Source organism: Oncorhynchus tshawytscha, linkage group LG09 (assembly GCF_018296145.1).
Source record: "Oncorhynchus tshawytscha isolate Ot180627B linkage group LG09, Otsh_v2.0, whole genome shotgun sequence".
NCBI lineage: Eukaryota > Metazoa > Chordata > Actinopteri > Salmoniformes > Salmonidae > Oncorhynchus > Oncorhynchus tshawytscha.
Window position 1 is genome coordinate 51,845,740 of NC_056437.1, and position 15,996 is coordinate 51,861,735.

Genomic DNA, 15,996 nt, shown 5'->3' on the forward strand with positions numbered 1-15,996 from the left:
GATGAAAGGCTCTAGATTTTCCTGGTCAGGTTACATGGTCAGGGAAAACTCCTGGCCCTTTTCATCAAATATATGTAACCTTGGGTTGAGATGGCATACACTATCTTATAGTGGGCCATCATGTCGATGCAGTGGTGACTTACATGTACTGAACAGGTATGTCTCCTCTATGTGTGTCCACAGGGAACTGCAGTCTTCTGGTACAACCTCTTTAGGAGTGGAGAGGGAGACTACAGGACCAGACACGCTGCCTGTCCTGTGTTAGTAGGATGTAAATGGGGTGAGTTGGATGGAGAGTTTAGTTCAAACTCACAAGCACCGTCTAATCTCAATATCAATCAATTAATTGGTGTCAGTCATTTAATGTGTTTCTTTGACTACTTCCTAGTCGGTGCTCCTTGTATGTATCTCTCACATAGGCTGCAATCAAACCTTCATAGGAATGTTACCTCAGGGTCGTTCCACATCAAAAAACACAAGAAAGAAGATTGACACCCACCATCTCAGATTGGTTTGAAATCGTTTCTGTAGTTAGAAACAGGTAGGATTTGCATTCCTGAAACATTATGTCAAAATATAATTTAGTCTTTGAGAATTGAAGACAATTGATTGCACCCAAATTGGCCATTTTAATTTATATGATTCATATAATATTCAATAGATATCTGATTTGGACCTACATTCTTCTAAGCAAAGCCATGAAGAATCCCCCAAAAATTACAAAAGCCACCCCCACACCTCACACCAATCCCACCCCAACAACCAGTGTTCAGTATCAGTTTTTGTATCAGTATCTGTGTTTGACAAGTAGTATGGACCTGCATCTTGGAGTATTGTTTATTCATACTATGTAATGTATTCCCTGTGAATCTGGTGACGGTTATTTCCCCCTGTTCAGAGAAATTAGTCATTGAAGTCACTTGCCTTATTTCCTGTTAAACTTTGTGAAAGTACCAGGTTTTGACCACTAGATGGTTCTGTTCCTGCTATACTGTCACACCTTACCAATTTTGCTGGTCACTTGTATATATTAAATGGATCACAACATTTTCTTTGCATCTTTTGGGTAGAAAACTAATTGCTCATGGTAAAAATACTGTAAATGATGTGGTCCTACAAGTCAAGACAGTTCTACATGAAATAGATGTTGTTGATCTTCTCTTAGCAACCATTTTTGGATTCCTCATGTCTTACTTATTGGCAAGAAGAAGTTTGGTCCAAATCGGAGGTTGGGTACTATATTTATTGAATAATATATGAATCCTATCAAATAAAATGGCCAATTTATGTATAATCAGTTAGCTTAAATTCTCAAAGATCAAATTATATTTCAACAAAATAATGTTGAAGGAATGCTTATCTTATCTGTTTCTAACAATCTGAGATGGTGGGTTTCATGGCTTGTGGAAATGACATGGAATGACCCGCAGTGTTTGTTTTTTGAGAGTCTGCCTGCACATAAACTTACAGTGCCTTCAGAAATGAATCACAACCCTTGACTTTTTTGTGTTATAGCCTGAATAAATTCAGATTTTCTTTGTCACTGTCCTATACACAATGCCCCATAATGTCTGTGGAATTATGTTTTTAAATTTTTTACAAGTTAATTAAAAATGAAAAGCTGAAATGTCTTGAGTCAATAAGTATTCAACTCCTTTGTTATGGCAAGCCTAAATACATTTGCTTAACAAGTCACATAAGTTGCATGGAGTCTGCAAAATAATGTGGCAAAGCAATTAACCATTTTTCCTGAATACAAAGTGTTCACTGAACAAAAATGTAAAAGCAACATGTAAAGTTTGGTCCCATGTTTCATGATCTGAAATCAAAGATAGCAGAAATGTTCCATATACACAAAAAGCATATTTCTCTCAAATGTTGTGCACAAATTTGTTTACATCCCTGTTAGTGAGCATTTCTCCTTTGCCAATATAATTAATTCACATGACAGCTGTTCCATGTCAAGAAGCTAATTAAACAGCATGGTCATTACACAAGTGCACCTTGTGCTTGGGACAATAAAAGGCCACTCTAAAATGTGCAGCTTTGTCACACAACACAATGACTTAAGTTTTGAGGTAGTGTTCAATTGGGGTGTTGACTGCAGGAATGTCCACCAGAGCTGTTGCCAAAGAATTGAATGCTAATTTCTCTACCATAAACTGCCTCCAACGTTGTTTTAGAGAATTTGGCAGTACGTCCAAGCGGCTTCACAACCGCAGACCATATGTAACCAGGCCAGGACCTCCACATCCGGCTTCTTCACTTGACGGCTCATCTGAGACCAGCTACCCGGACAGCTGATGAAACTGTGGGTTTGCACATCTGAAGAATTTCTGCACAAACTGTCAGAAACCGTCTCAGGGAAGCTCATCTGCATGCTCGTTGTCCTCGCCAGGGTCTTGACCTGACTGCAGTTTGGCATCGTAACCATCTTCAGTGGGCAAATGCTTACCTTTGATGGCCACTGGCGCACTGGAGAAGTGTGGCCTTCACGGATTAATCCCAGTTTCAACTGTACAGATAGCAGTGTATGGCGTAATGTGGGAGACCAGTTTGCTGATGTCAACGTTGTGAACAGAGTGCCCCGTGATGGTGGGGATATGGTATGGGCAGGCATAAGCTACATACAACAAACACAATTGCATTTTATCAATGGCAATTTGAATGCACAGAGATACCATAACGAGATCCTGAGGCCCATTGTCGTACCGTTTATCCGACGCCATCACCTCATGTTTCATGTTTGTGATGCCCTGGATCGACGTGTACAATAGTATGTTTCAGTTCCCGCCAATATCCAGCAACTTCGCACAGCCATTGAAGAGGAGTGGGACAACATTCCAATGCCACAATCAACAGCCTGATCAACTCTACGCTGCATGAAGCAAATTATGGTCATGCCAGATACTGACTGGTTTTCTGATCCCTACCTTTTTTTAAGGTATCTGTGACCATCAGATGCATGTCTCTATTCCCAGTCATGTGAAATCCATAGATTAGGGCCTAATAAATGTATTTAAATTGATTTAATTTAATTATATGAACTGTAGCTTAGTAAAACCTTTGAAATTGTTGCGTGTTGCGTTTTATATTTTTGTTCAGTATACTGAAAACTATTGTCTAGGATTGATCAACAATCAATTTGATAGAACTTGAAGAATTTTGAAAAGAATAATGGGAAAATGTTGTACAATCCAGGTGTAGAAAGCTCTTACAGACTTACTCAGAAAGACTCTCAGCTGTAATTGCTGCCAAAGGTGCTTCCAAAAAATATTGACTCGGGTGTGAATACTTATGTAAATAAGATATTTCATTTTCAATAACTTTGCCATAATTTCTAAAAACAAGTTTTCAGGTTGTCATTATGGAGTATTGTGTAGATGGGTGAGATTTTACTCTTTTTTTGCCCATTTGGATTTTAGGCTATAACACAAGAGAATGTAGAATAAGTCAAGTGGTATGAATACTTTCTGAAGGCACTGTACTTCTGGAATAGGAAGCATCTACCTGTGAGTGGAGTATTCCTGGTAGTTGTAGGTTTTAACAGAGCCCTAATCTCACACATTGGAGATAATTGAAACTTCCACTGAATTGAGACTGACATTGACATACTGTACATTTTTTTTTAAATCTGTTGCCAGTGTCCAACAAATGGATCCATGAACGAGGTCAGGAGTTCAGGAGGCCATGTGGCCTGACAGAAGTGGACTGAACTTGACCTCTCACCCCTGACCCCTGGCTGGAGGAGTACACTCCACCTGCAGTGCCTGAACTTTTGATTGAACACACACACACACACACACACACACACACACCTACTGTGGTATCCATTATGGCTTTTAACAATGATCTGAAGCTTGGGAGTCTGCAGTAACTATGCAGATAAAGAGAAATGGATATGTAGCGTTAAAGTATCTGATTTCTTGTTTTGTTTACATGTTTGTTTAGCATTCAGATGTTTCATACAAAAATGACTTATGCATAACCACATACTGACTGCACAACCCTATCAGAACATACTGCTTCATCTATTCCAGTCCATTTACGTTTGTATTTATAGACTTCTTAAATTATTACACTGTATGATTGTGACATTTTTAAAAGATGGAAAATGTGGAGCAGAATAAACAGTGTATTTGATTCAAAGTGCAGTAGGCCTACATTCACTATTGTGATGGCTGATCTCTTGACGGCTCTGTCAAATGTAAGTTGTTCTGAGGTTTTGCCTAGCCCTAACCTATTTTATGATTACATTTGTCTAAATTAGCCTACAATTAGCTAAGGCTCATGATTTATATCTGACTGCCTGATAAATCCCATCAACGCTGCCTGCAGGATCTAAGTGCAAGAAAAAAGGACTAGTCATCATCCGATATGAACCACTTCAGGAGTTCGCCACTAGAGGGTCAGTCTGTTTGTGCTATCCTGCCAACTCCTTGTCAGTCATTGTCAAACAGATATGAGACCAGGCTACATTGGAAGGCCTATATTGTAACCTTGTGAACAAAGTTGTGTAACATTACTGTTTCATAATGTCATCACCTCCACCATTGAGAAAGGCTATTCATGTATGTAACCTGGCGTGATTGGGAGTCCCATGGGGAGGCACACAATTCGCTCAGCGTCGTCTGGGTTTGGCCGGTGTAGGCCGTCCATTGTAAATAAGAATTTGTTCTTAACTGACTTGCCTAGATAAATTAAATGTTTAAAAAAAAATGTAAAGCCATGCCACCATCACCACCTAGTAAGGATGACATGTTTTCCAGATTAACACATCCCAACTGTTCACAACAGAGAATTGTAGCAAAGCGGTGATTCCGACACACATGGGGCGTGTTCCTCTGCCCAGGCGTTGATGATGCATGCCAGATCTTACAAAGCCTGGATAGGTATTTTAAGTATCATATGTTATAGCAATGTGGTGTCCACCAGGAAAGTTGATGACCTGGTACGCAACCATTGGTGGATGGATGCAATGTCTGAGCAGGGGAACTTGACCAAACTCTACGGGCGTGTTCAACATTGCAGTCAAATTATTTAAAAACGAGTCAAGACTGACTAGTCAAATCACCTACAAAATAACTATTCAATATTATTTGTAGATCAGTCAGTCACAATTTACCCATGCTACATCGCAGTTTTGAGACTCTCAAACACGGCCTCTCACTTTGCGAAAGTCAGTCAGACATTCACTATTAAAATGTGAAGCCTTTTAAGCACCACACTGAAAACATTGAGTGTTTTTCCGCATATCACATTGATTATTTAAAACACTGTTCGAGAATGCTCTGACAAGAGCTCATGGACAGGGACACATTTCCGAGCAGACTGCGATTTGGTAACATCTCAGCCTTTACCCTGTAACTCATTACAGTAGTGTTTGGTGTCAACATTTTCCATTTCCACCTTCCTAATATTGACTTGCACCCCCCTTTGCCCTCAGAACAGCCTCAATTCGTCAGGGCATGGACTCTGCAAGGTGGTGAAAGCGTTCCACAGGGATGTTGGCCTATGTTGACTCCAATGCTTCCCACAGTTGTGTCAAGTTGGCTGGATATCCTTTGGGTGGTGGACCATTCTTGATACACATGGGAAACTTTTGAGCATTAAAAACCCAGCAGTGTTGCAGTTCTTGAGACACTCAAACTGGTGCGCCTGGCACCTACTGGCATACCCTATCCAAAGCCACTTAAATCTTTGTCTTGCCCATTCACCCTCTGAATGGCACACATACACAATTATTTTCTCAATTGTCTCGAGGCTTAAAAATCATTCTTTAACCTGTCTCCTCCCCTTCATCTACACTGATTTGAATTTGAATTAGAAGTGACATCAATAAGGGATCATAGCTTTCACCTGGTCAGTCTACGTCATGGAAAGAGCAGGTGTTCCTAATGTTTTGTGCACTCAGTGTATATGGGAACCTATGTACCATAGATGAGATCAGCTGTGGGCCTACAGGTAAAGGTCTCATTCCCTCCTCTGCCATGATATCGCCAAGCTGTCTCGTTCCATAACTTGCCCTTACCCTACTATGACTGTGGGGCAGCTTACCATGTGATTTTATTTTAGTATTGACTGAACACAGGAAAGTTAATGTTACCGCACAAGTCTAATTTACTGTCCCTCCACACTCATAAATACCTCTCTCTCTACCGCTCCCTTAGCCTTGTTTGGATATTATGTCAAATTGCTGTCAAAATTCCCTAGAGATCCTCTCATGACAGGTTTGTATGTTGATGAGAGTGCACTTTGTGGTTCATTTGAGACAAACCGATGACACCCTAACAGAGTAAATGCGTTGGGTAAGAGAGTTGAAGAGTTTGTGTAAGAGGGACTCAGCCTATGATTCATGTTGCTAAGCATGGCTTTATGTCTTCTGGTGTTTCACCATAAATGAAGCCATGTCCACACCCTGTCATTAAAGGATTAACAGAAGCCCTTGGTGGTATCTCCATAACCCTGGTTCAGTTCAATGGTAAATATGCATTTCTACTTAGGTGTTATGACACATAGGCCATCAGGGAGTTACAGTAGTAGGGATTTAGCGCCTACATGGTTTTGCACAACTTCCTGGCACTTTACTACCTCTGTCTTACAAATGCTGTAGACAAGAGATAGACAATGTAGCTAGCATGCTCTTACTAGTGCCATAATCTGTGGCCTTAAACTGTACAGTAGGTTACTCAATTGAGATTAGTGCGAATGAAAAGATCCTCTATTTGCCATGACTGTGCTTTATGAAAACTGTAGGTGCAGGTGACTCGAGATGTAAGGGTTTGACCAGACTCGTTGACGTGGACATGTTTGGCTTCTAGACTGACTTTGGAGTAGTCTTTCAGAACGTAGTCGTTGTGTTTTACCACATCATTTCTGCGTTGGACTCTCGTCTTGGAATCTGAGAAGAATACGATTGTATTTGCTGGTTCAACATCAACATTGGGTATTCCTTAATGTATATATAACATATACATTGGGTATATTTGGAGTTTTACTAAAATAGGGCTAGAGCTGTGCGACTGGCCAGGAAATGGAATCCAATTGTCTTCGACGTGTGATTTTATTATTGCTGATAGGCTGGACTTTCTGTGCTGAAGAGACTGAGTTCTACTCCTCTACAGGTAAAGTTATGTTACTTTTTAGGTGCACATTCACCGAATCAAAACTTTAAAGTCAGGATTGAGGTCATTCGCAGATTTTGTGATTAAAGAGGATTCACTATTAGTGTATGTGCACCTCTGTGTCTATGAGCGTCAGATGACATTCATTGGGAATGGCCTTTTCCCCTTCCTGACAGATCACATGATGGAACTGCTTGTCATTGAGCGGAGCCTCATCCAGAGCCTCAGAGATTTCATCACAGCACAGAAACAATGCATAGACGGATTTAACAGGTGACAGTGCAGAGGGTAGTGGGTTTATGGGAAATCTCCACTTTGTCACATAATATTCAGCAATTAACCTCATCTATCCATTGAGGAATCAGAAGTACCCAGTTTCCGACTTGAAAGTTATATCTTTTGGCACAATCATTAAGTCTAAGTCCTCTAAAAAGAGAGTTGGAATCAGTTTTAATTGTTTTATTCTTGTCAATAAAGAGAAAAATAACAGAATACTCCTAGACTGCTGTCGGAAATCTTCATATTATGAAAAAAAATTTAAATGTTGCATGTGTGGTTTCGGGCTCATTCTGGCCTTCACCAGGGTAGGTGCACATGTAGATATAGTATGTGGCTGTTGAAAGAAAATGGAAAACATTTTCCAACCGTAATCTAGGAGTTACTTGGTTTTTCAAAACAGACTGTATTTTCTCTTTTTATTTTGTGGCCTCTGGTGCCATAACTCCTACATAATCTGCTGCTGGTCTTAGAAATGGGCTTTCAGTTAATCATATTTTATAATAATCAAACACAGTGTTGTTGAAGCCTGTGAAAATGCCTCTGGAGACTTCCCAGAGTGTCTGGAAAAATACATCAGCAACCCTTTCACTGCATTCAAGCTGGTGCGAAGACTGAGGATGGAACGGAACATGGTGGAACAAGTTACCGAGACATGTTCTTCATATATTGCAGGTAGTGATCTAATATCTTGAATTTAAATTAACATCATTAGATGTATACAGTATCCACATAGTATCTATCTGCTTGATAGACACACTTCCGCTGTTGATGTGCGTTTGTTAATACAACCTCATGTTTTCATGGATTGATGATGCAGATACAGTTGAAGTCGGAAGTTTACATACACTTAGGTTGGAGTCATTAAAACTCGTTTTTCAACCACTTCACAAATGTATTGTTAACAAACTATAGTTTTGGCAAGTCAGTTAGGACATCTACTGTGTGCATGACACAAGTAATTTTTCCAATAATAGGGATCAGAATCCAGTGGGTCAGAAGTTTACATACACAGAAGTTGACTGTGCCTTTAAACATCTTGGAAAATTCCAGAAAATTATGTAATGGCTTTAGAAGCTTCTGGTAGGCTAATTTACATAATTTGAGTCAATTGGGGGTGTACCTGTGGATGTATTTCAAGGCCTACCTTCAAACTCAGTGCCTCTTTGATTGACCTCATGGGAAAATCAAAAGAAATCAGCCAAGACCTCAGAAAAAATATTGTAGACCTCCACAAGTCTGGTTCATCCTCGGGAGCAATTTCCAAACGCCAGAAGGTACCACGATCATCTGTACAAACAATAGTACGCAAATATAAACACCATAGGACCACGCAGACGTCATACCCCTTCAAGAAGGAGACGCGTTCTGTCTCCTAGAGATGAAAGTACTTTGGTGCGAAAAGTGCAAATCAATCCCAGAACAACAGCAAAGGACTTTGTGAAGATGCTGGAGGAAACGGGTACAAAAGTATCTATATCCACATAACCTGAAAGGCCGCTCGGCAAGGAAGAAGCCACTGCACAAAAACCACAATAGAAATGCCAGACTACGGTTTGCAACTGCACATGGGGACAAAGATCGTACATTTGGAGAAATGTCCTCTGGACTGATGAAACAAAAATAGAGCTGTTTGGCCATAATGACCATTGTTATGTTTGAAGGAAAAAGGGGGAGGCTTGCAAGCCGAAGAACACCATCCCAACCGTGAAGCACGTGGGTGGCAGCATCATGCTTTGGGGGTGCTTTGCTGCAGGAGTGACTGGTGCACTTCACAAAATAGATGGCATCATGTGGAAGGAAAATTATGTGGATATATTGAAGCAACGTCCCAAGACATTAGTAAGCAAGTTAAAGCTTGGTCGCAAATGAGTCTTCCAAATGGACAAGACCCCAAGCATACTTCCAAAGTTGTGGAAATATTACTTAAGGACAACAAAGTCAAGGTATTGGAGTGGCCATCACAAAGCCCTGATCTCAATCCTACAGAAAATCTGTGGTCAGAACTGAAAAAGCGTGTGTGAGCACGCAAACCGAACTCAGTTACACCAGCTCTGTCAGGAGGAATGGGACAAAATTCACCCAAGCTTATGGAAGGCTACCTGAAACATTTGACCCAATTTATAGGCAATGCTACCGAATACTAATTGAGTATACAGTGGGGCAAAAAAGTATTTAGTCAGCCACCAATTGTGCAAGTTCTCCCACTTAAAAAGATGAGAGAGGCCTGTAATTTTCATCATAGGTACACTTCAACTATGACAGACAAAATGAGAAAAAAAATCTAGAAAATCACATTGTAGGATTTTTTAATTAATTTATTTGCAAATTATGGTGGAAAATAAGTATTTGGTCACCTACAAACAAGATTTCTGGCTCTCACAGAACTGTAACTTCTTCTTTAAGAGGCTCCTCTGTCCTCCACTTGTTACCTGTATTAATGGCACCTGTTTGAACTTGTTATCAGTATAAAATACATCTGTCCACAACCTCAAACAGTCACACTCCAAACTCCACTATGGCCAAGACCAAAGAGCTGTCAAAGGACACCAGAAACAAAATTGTAGACCTGCAACAGGCTGGGAAGACTGAATCTGCAATTGGTAAGCAGCTTGGTTTGAAGAAATCAACTGTGGGAGCAATTATTAGGAAATGGAAGACATACAAGACCACTGATAATCTCCCTCGATCTGGGGCTCCACGCAAGATCTCACCCCGTGGGGTCAAAATGATCACCAGAACGGTGAGAAAAAGAACCACATGGGGGGACCTAGTGAATGACCTGCAGAGAGCTGGGACCAAAGTAACACAGCCTACCATCAGTAACACACTACACCGCCAGGGACTCAAATCCTGCAGTGCCAGATGTGTCCCCCTACTTAAGCCAGTACATGTCCAGGCCCGTCTGAAGTTTGCTAGAGAACATTTGGATGTCATATTGTCAGATGAAACCAAAATAGACCTTTTGGGTAAAAACTCAACTCGTCGTGTTTGGAGGACAAAGAATTCTGAGTTGCATCCAAAGAACACCATACCTACTGTGAAGCATGGGGGTGGAAACATCATGCTTTGGGGCTGTTTTTCTGCAAAGGGACCAGGACGACTTATCCGTGTAAATGAAATAATGAATGGGGCCATGTATCGTGAGATTTTGAGTGAAAACCTCCTTCCATCAGCAAGGGCATTGAAGATGAAACGTGGCTGGGTCTTTCAGCATGACAATGATCCCAAACACACCGCCCGGGCAACGAAGGAGTGGCTTCGTAAGAAGCATTTCAAGGTCCTGGAGTGGCCTAGCCAGTCTCCAGATCTCAACCCCATAGAAAATCTTTGGAGGGAGTTGAAAGTCCGTGTTGCCCAGCAACAGCCGGAAAACATCACTGCTGTAGAGGTTATCTGCATGGAGGAATGGGCCAAAATACCAGCAACAGTGTGTGAAAACCTTGTGAAGACTTACAGAAAACTTTTGACCTCTGTCATTTCCAACAAAGGGTATATAACAAAGTATTGAGGTCAACTTTTGTTATTGACCAAATACTTATTTTCCACCATAATTTGCAAATAAATTCATTAAAAATCCTACAATGTGATTTTCTGGATTTCTTTTCTAATTTTGTCTGTCATAGTTGAAGTGTACCTATGATGAAAATTACAGGCCTCTCTAATCTTTTTCAGTGGGAGAACTTGCCCAATTGGTGGCTGACTAAATACTTTTTAGCCCCACTGTATGTAAACTTCTGGCTCACTGGGAATGCGATGAAAGAAATAAAAGCTGAAATAAATCACTCTCTACTATTATTCTGACATTTCACATTCTTAAAATAAAGTGGTGATCCTAACTGACCTAAGACAGGAAATCTTTACTTGGATTAAATGTCAGGAATTGTGAAAAACAGAGTTTAAATGTATTTGGCTAAGGTGTATGTAAACTTCCGACTTCAACTGTATGTTCACCTTATTATAATTATTGGTTGTATAAGTGAGTCTTAAATAACCTTATTCAAACTAACTCAAGCTTACACAAGACCCTTACTAAACCAGTTATGCTTGGTCATGACATATTAAGTGTGACTACAAGACCAAAGTTGTGTCCCAAATGGCCCCATATTCCTAATATAGTGCACTACTGGTCAAAAGCAGTGCGCTAGGGAACAGTGTGGCATTTTGTACGCAGACTTATTGAGCCTTACACAACTCCATTACTAAATCAATTATGTATGCTTGGATATGAACGTGTTAAAAGTGACTAGACCCAGTGTCCATTTAACTCTTGTTCCATTTTTTCCTGCCGTGTTTAAACCTTTCCATAAATCTAGATTTCCTGGCTAATGTATCATTGGTCTCCCAGCGGCTCCCCAGTGAGAAGGACATGGATGGGGTTGCACTGGGTCTTATACGTCTACAGGACATATACAGACAACTGCAAATCATTACAGTGGATGTGTCAGGTGAGACTAAACTGGGAACTGTACGTCTAGGAACATTTGGTAAATAATCACTCTGGTAAATCAGACCATTGCAATTTAAGCCTCCTATGAATAGTCATTTTCCTAGGCATTTTCTCTTGATAGCAATATACCTAAAAGGATCATTCAATGGCCACAATTGCTTGATGGTTTCTGTAAGATTAATCATTATTTTGCTTTATTGGGCAAAACAAAATATGTCATATTTTAGTAGTATCTTTCCTTTAATGTAACATTGTGCTTATCACTAGGAGTGGTGGGTAGGAGTCAGGCGCAGAGAGCAGAGGGTTCGGTGAAATGTAATTATTTATTCTCCGGCACAAACGGTCACGCCAAATTACAGGGTGCATAACACTGACCAGCCCAAACACAGGACAACTAGTCCGGAGAAAACAAAACGAAAACACATCCACAACCAACAGAGTAACAAAATAATCCCGCACAAACCTAAGCAGGCCTGACAGGTTTAAGTAGACAAAAATCAAGAAACACAAAAAGGAACAGGTGCAACTAATAAGACTAAACTAACAGAAAAGGAAAAGGGGACCAGTGGCGGCTAGTAGACCGGCGACAATGACCGCCGCAGCGATCCGGGTGGAGGTGGTGGAAGTCCCTCAGAAGTGAAGGGTCCAAAATGTCCCCCACCGGTACCCAGCACCTCTCCTCTGGACCGTACCCCTCCCAGTCCACGAGGTACTGTAGGCCCCTCACCCGGCGTCTCGAGTCCAGAATAGCGCGTACTGTGTACGCCGGGGATCCCTCGAAGTCCAGAGGGGGCGGAGGGACCTCAGGCACCTCACCATCCTGCAGGGGACTAGCCACCACCGGGCTGAGGAGAGACACATGAAACGAGGGGTTAATACGATAGTAAGTAGGAAGCTGTAACCTATAACACACCTCGTTTATCCTCCTCAGGACTTTAAATGGCCAGATGTGGTACTAAACACGGTCTTCCACTCATCTCCCTCCCGGATACCCACCAGATTATACACACTCCTAAAGTCCAGTTTTGTGAAGAAACGCTCCCCGTGAAATGATTCCACTGCTGTGGCGATAAGAGGTAGCGGGTAACTAAACCCCACTGTGATGGAATTTAGACCTCTATAATCAATGCACGGACCCAGACCTCCCTTCTTCTTCACAAAAAAGAAGCTTGAGGAGACCGGTGACGTAGAGGGCCGAATGTACCCCTGTCCCAGAGATTCAGTGACGTATGTCTCCATAGCCACTGTCTCCTCCTGGGACAACGGGTACACGTGACTCCTAGGAAGTGCAGCGTTTACCAGGAGGTTTATCGCGCAATCCCCTTGTCGATAGGGGGTGGTAATTCTTCTTACAGAAGGCGATAGCCAAATCGTCATATTCAGAGGGAATGCGCACAGTGGAAACCTGGTCTGGACTCTCCACCATCGTCGCACCGATGGAAACTCCTATGCGCCTGCCTGAACACTCCTCTGACCACCCTCGAAAAGCCCCCTGTCTCCGTGAAATCTCCGGATTGTGATTAGCCAGCCAGGGAATTCCCAGCACCACTGGAAACGCAGGTGAATCAATAAGAAAGAGACTAATCCACTCCTTATGATTCTCCTGCGTTACCATGTCCAGTGGAACCGTGGCCTCCCTGACCCTAATGGTCGGCTATCTAAGGAGTGCACGGGGAAAGGTTGGTCTAACGACACCAGGGGAATCCCTAGCCTTAACACGAGCGCACGATCCATAAAGTTCCCAGCTGCGCCTGAATCGACTAGCGCCTTATGCTGTATGGCCAACAGGGAGATCTGGGTGAGTCTGGTGCTGACTCACCTGAGGTGTCCGAGCAGTGCTCGGCCTGGCGTCTCGACTCCCTGAAGGACCCCTCCAGCACCGGTCAGCAGTGTGCCCTCTACGACCACAGCTGGTACAGGAAAGGGCCCCTCCTCCGGTCGCCCTCGCTGCAGCACCTCCTAGCTCCATGGGTGTTGGAGTGGAGGGGCTGGGGAATGAAACTGTCAGGAACCGATTCTACAGGCTAGCTCCCTACAGACGTCCTCGCGCAAATCAGATCAGGGCCCCGTAGTTCCTTCCCGCGCCAGCGGACAAGGTCTGGAACTCAGGGGCGAAGTCCTGAGCTCTCCTCTTCTCTTGCCTTAGATGGTTCTCACCTCCCGACGGAGTCGGGTGAACGGTTGCCAGGTATAAATCCATCTGGAGTAAGAACCCCTGGCACCCGGCCGCCGTCCCATCGTACTCCCTCGGGAGTGCGAGTTGAATAGAACTGGACCCAGGCAATGAAGGAGAAGGTTGTGGTACTAGTTGGAGTGTGGCTGATGGAGGTGTGGGAAGGCCACCTCTCTCCCATCTTTCCATCATCGCCATCACCTGATCCATTGCGGTCCCTAACCGGTGTAACACTGCCGTGTGGTGTTGAACGCGCTCCTCCATAGATATTGGGAGCGTGTCTGCTCCTGCTGACTCCATCGAATGTGGTGCGGAATTCTGTGGTAATATTGTGTTTAAGAGGTAGGTGAAGGAGTCGGGCGCAGGAGAGCAGAGATGTCTGAGAAGCATACTTTAATTGGCAAGTCCACCAACACAGGTATGGCACAATCAAAAAAATACAACGCCCTCAACAACAGAGAACCCGTACGAACGCACGGAGGAACAAACAAAGTTCAGACAATAACACTCTTATGAATCTGTGAAAACAAAGAATGGCATAATAGAATATTGCAAGATAAACACTGGAATGGTAGATTTGCAGTGGAAGAATGTGCAAAGTAGAAATAGAAATAATGGGGAGCAAAATAAATAAATGAATACAGTAGGGGGAGAGGTAGTTTTTTGGGCTAAATTATAGATGGGCTATGTACAGGTGCAGTAATCTGTGAGCTGCTCTGACAGCTGGTGCTTAAAGCTAGTGAGGGAGATAAGTGTTTCCAGTTTCAGAGATTTTTGTAGTTCGTTCCAGTCATTGGCAGCAGAGAACTGGAAGGAGAGGCGGCCAAAGGAGGAATTGGTTTTGGGGGTGACCAGTGACATATACCTGCTGGAGAGCGTTCTACGGGTGGGTGCTGCTATGTTGACCAGCGAGCTGAGATAAGGGGGGACTTTACCTAGCAGGGTCTTGTAGATGACATGGAGCCAGTAGGTTTGGCGACGAGTATGAAGCGAGGGCCAGCCAACGAGAGCATACAGGTCACAGTGGTGGGTAGTATATGGGGCTTTGGTGACAAAACGGATGGCACTGTGATAGACTGCATCCAATTTATTGAGTAGGGTATTGGAGGCTATTTTGTAAATGACATCACCGAAGTCAAGAATCGGTAGGATGGTCAGTTTTACGAGGGTATGTTTGGCAGCATGAGTGAAGGATGCTTTGTTGCGAAATAGGAAGCCAATTCTAGATTTAACTTTGGATTGGAGATGTTTGATGTGGGTCTGGAAGGAGAGTTTACAGTCTAACCAGACACCTAGGTATTTGTAGTTGTCCACATATTCTAAGTCAGAACCGTACAGAGTAGTGATGCTGGACGGGCGGGCAGGTGCAGGCAGCGATCGGTTGAAAAGCATGCATTTAGTTTTACTTGTATTTAAGAGCAGTTGGAGGCCACGGAAGGAGAGTTGTATGGCATTTAATCTCATCTGGAGGGTTGTTAACAGTGTCCAAAGAAGGGCCAGAAGTATACAGAATGGTGTCGTCTGCGTAGAGGTGGATCAGAGACTCACCAGCAGCAAGAGCGACATCATTGATGTATTCAGAGAACATACACTTAGTATTACTTTCTTAGCTACAGTATACATATCTTCCTGGCATATTACATAATTTATGCAGCAGCATACAATGCATTTTTGGTCTTGAACAGGAATTTCGTGTGCCTGTCCTTCGTGGGGCAAATTTTGTCATCAAAGTCTGGCATTGTCTGGATTTATGGTGCTTTCAAAACAACTGGAGGACGGGTTTACAATTCCAAGTTGGATGACCATTCAAAACGTATTTTCCCAGTCGGAGCTCGTTTATTCCTGACTTCCCAGTTAACTTGACTTCAGTGAGTTAAAGATTTCGCAGTTCTGAGGTGAACAGTTGTTGTGAGCGTGGCACAAATCATGCTTCATTGACAGCAGGGCCAATGTTGAATGTTGATCATTTTTAA

At 42.6% G+C, this 15,996-nt stretch overlaps 2 protein-coding genes across 7 annotated transcripts in view; both read left to right on the forward strand.

The window, feature by feature from the left end:
* Positions 1 to 4,154, forward strand: part of LOC112258104 (prolyl 4-hydroxylase subunit alpha-2) — a 36,926-nt gene extending 32,772 nt beyond the window's left edge. For all 3 annotated transcript variants that reach the window (XM_042327044.1, XM_042327043.1, XM_042327042.1), the window contains 2 exons: positions 184 to 280; positions 3,645 to 4,154. In XM_042327044.1, the coding sequence (XP_042182978.1) occupies positions 184 to 280; positions 3,645 to 3,715 (168 nt within the window). In that variant the 3' untranslated portion in view covers positions 3,716 to 4,154. The remainder of the gene's footprint in view (positions 1 to 183; positions 281 to 3,644) is intronic.
* A 2,462-nt stretch (positions 4,155 to 6,616) lies between these two features.
* Positions 6,617 to 15,996, forward strand: part of LOC112258105 (prolyl 4-hydroxylase subunit alpha-2-like) — a 30,295-nt gene continuing 20,915 nt past the window's right edge. For all 4 annotated transcript variants that reach the window (XM_042327046.1, XM_042327047.1, XM_024432224.2 and 1 more), the window contains exons 1-4: positions 6,617 to 7,124; positions 7,301 to 7,397; positions 7,918 to 8,075; positions 11,717 to 11,848. In XM_042327046.1, coding sequence (XP_042182980.1) covers positions 7,034 to 7,124; positions 7,301 to 7,397; positions 7,918 to 8,075; positions 11,717 to 11,848 — 478 coding nt within the window. In that variant the 5' untranslated portion in view covers positions 6,617 to 7,033. The remainder of the gene's footprint in view (positions 7,125 to 7,300; positions 7,398 to 7,917; positions 8,076 to 11,716; positions 11,849 to 15,996) is intronic.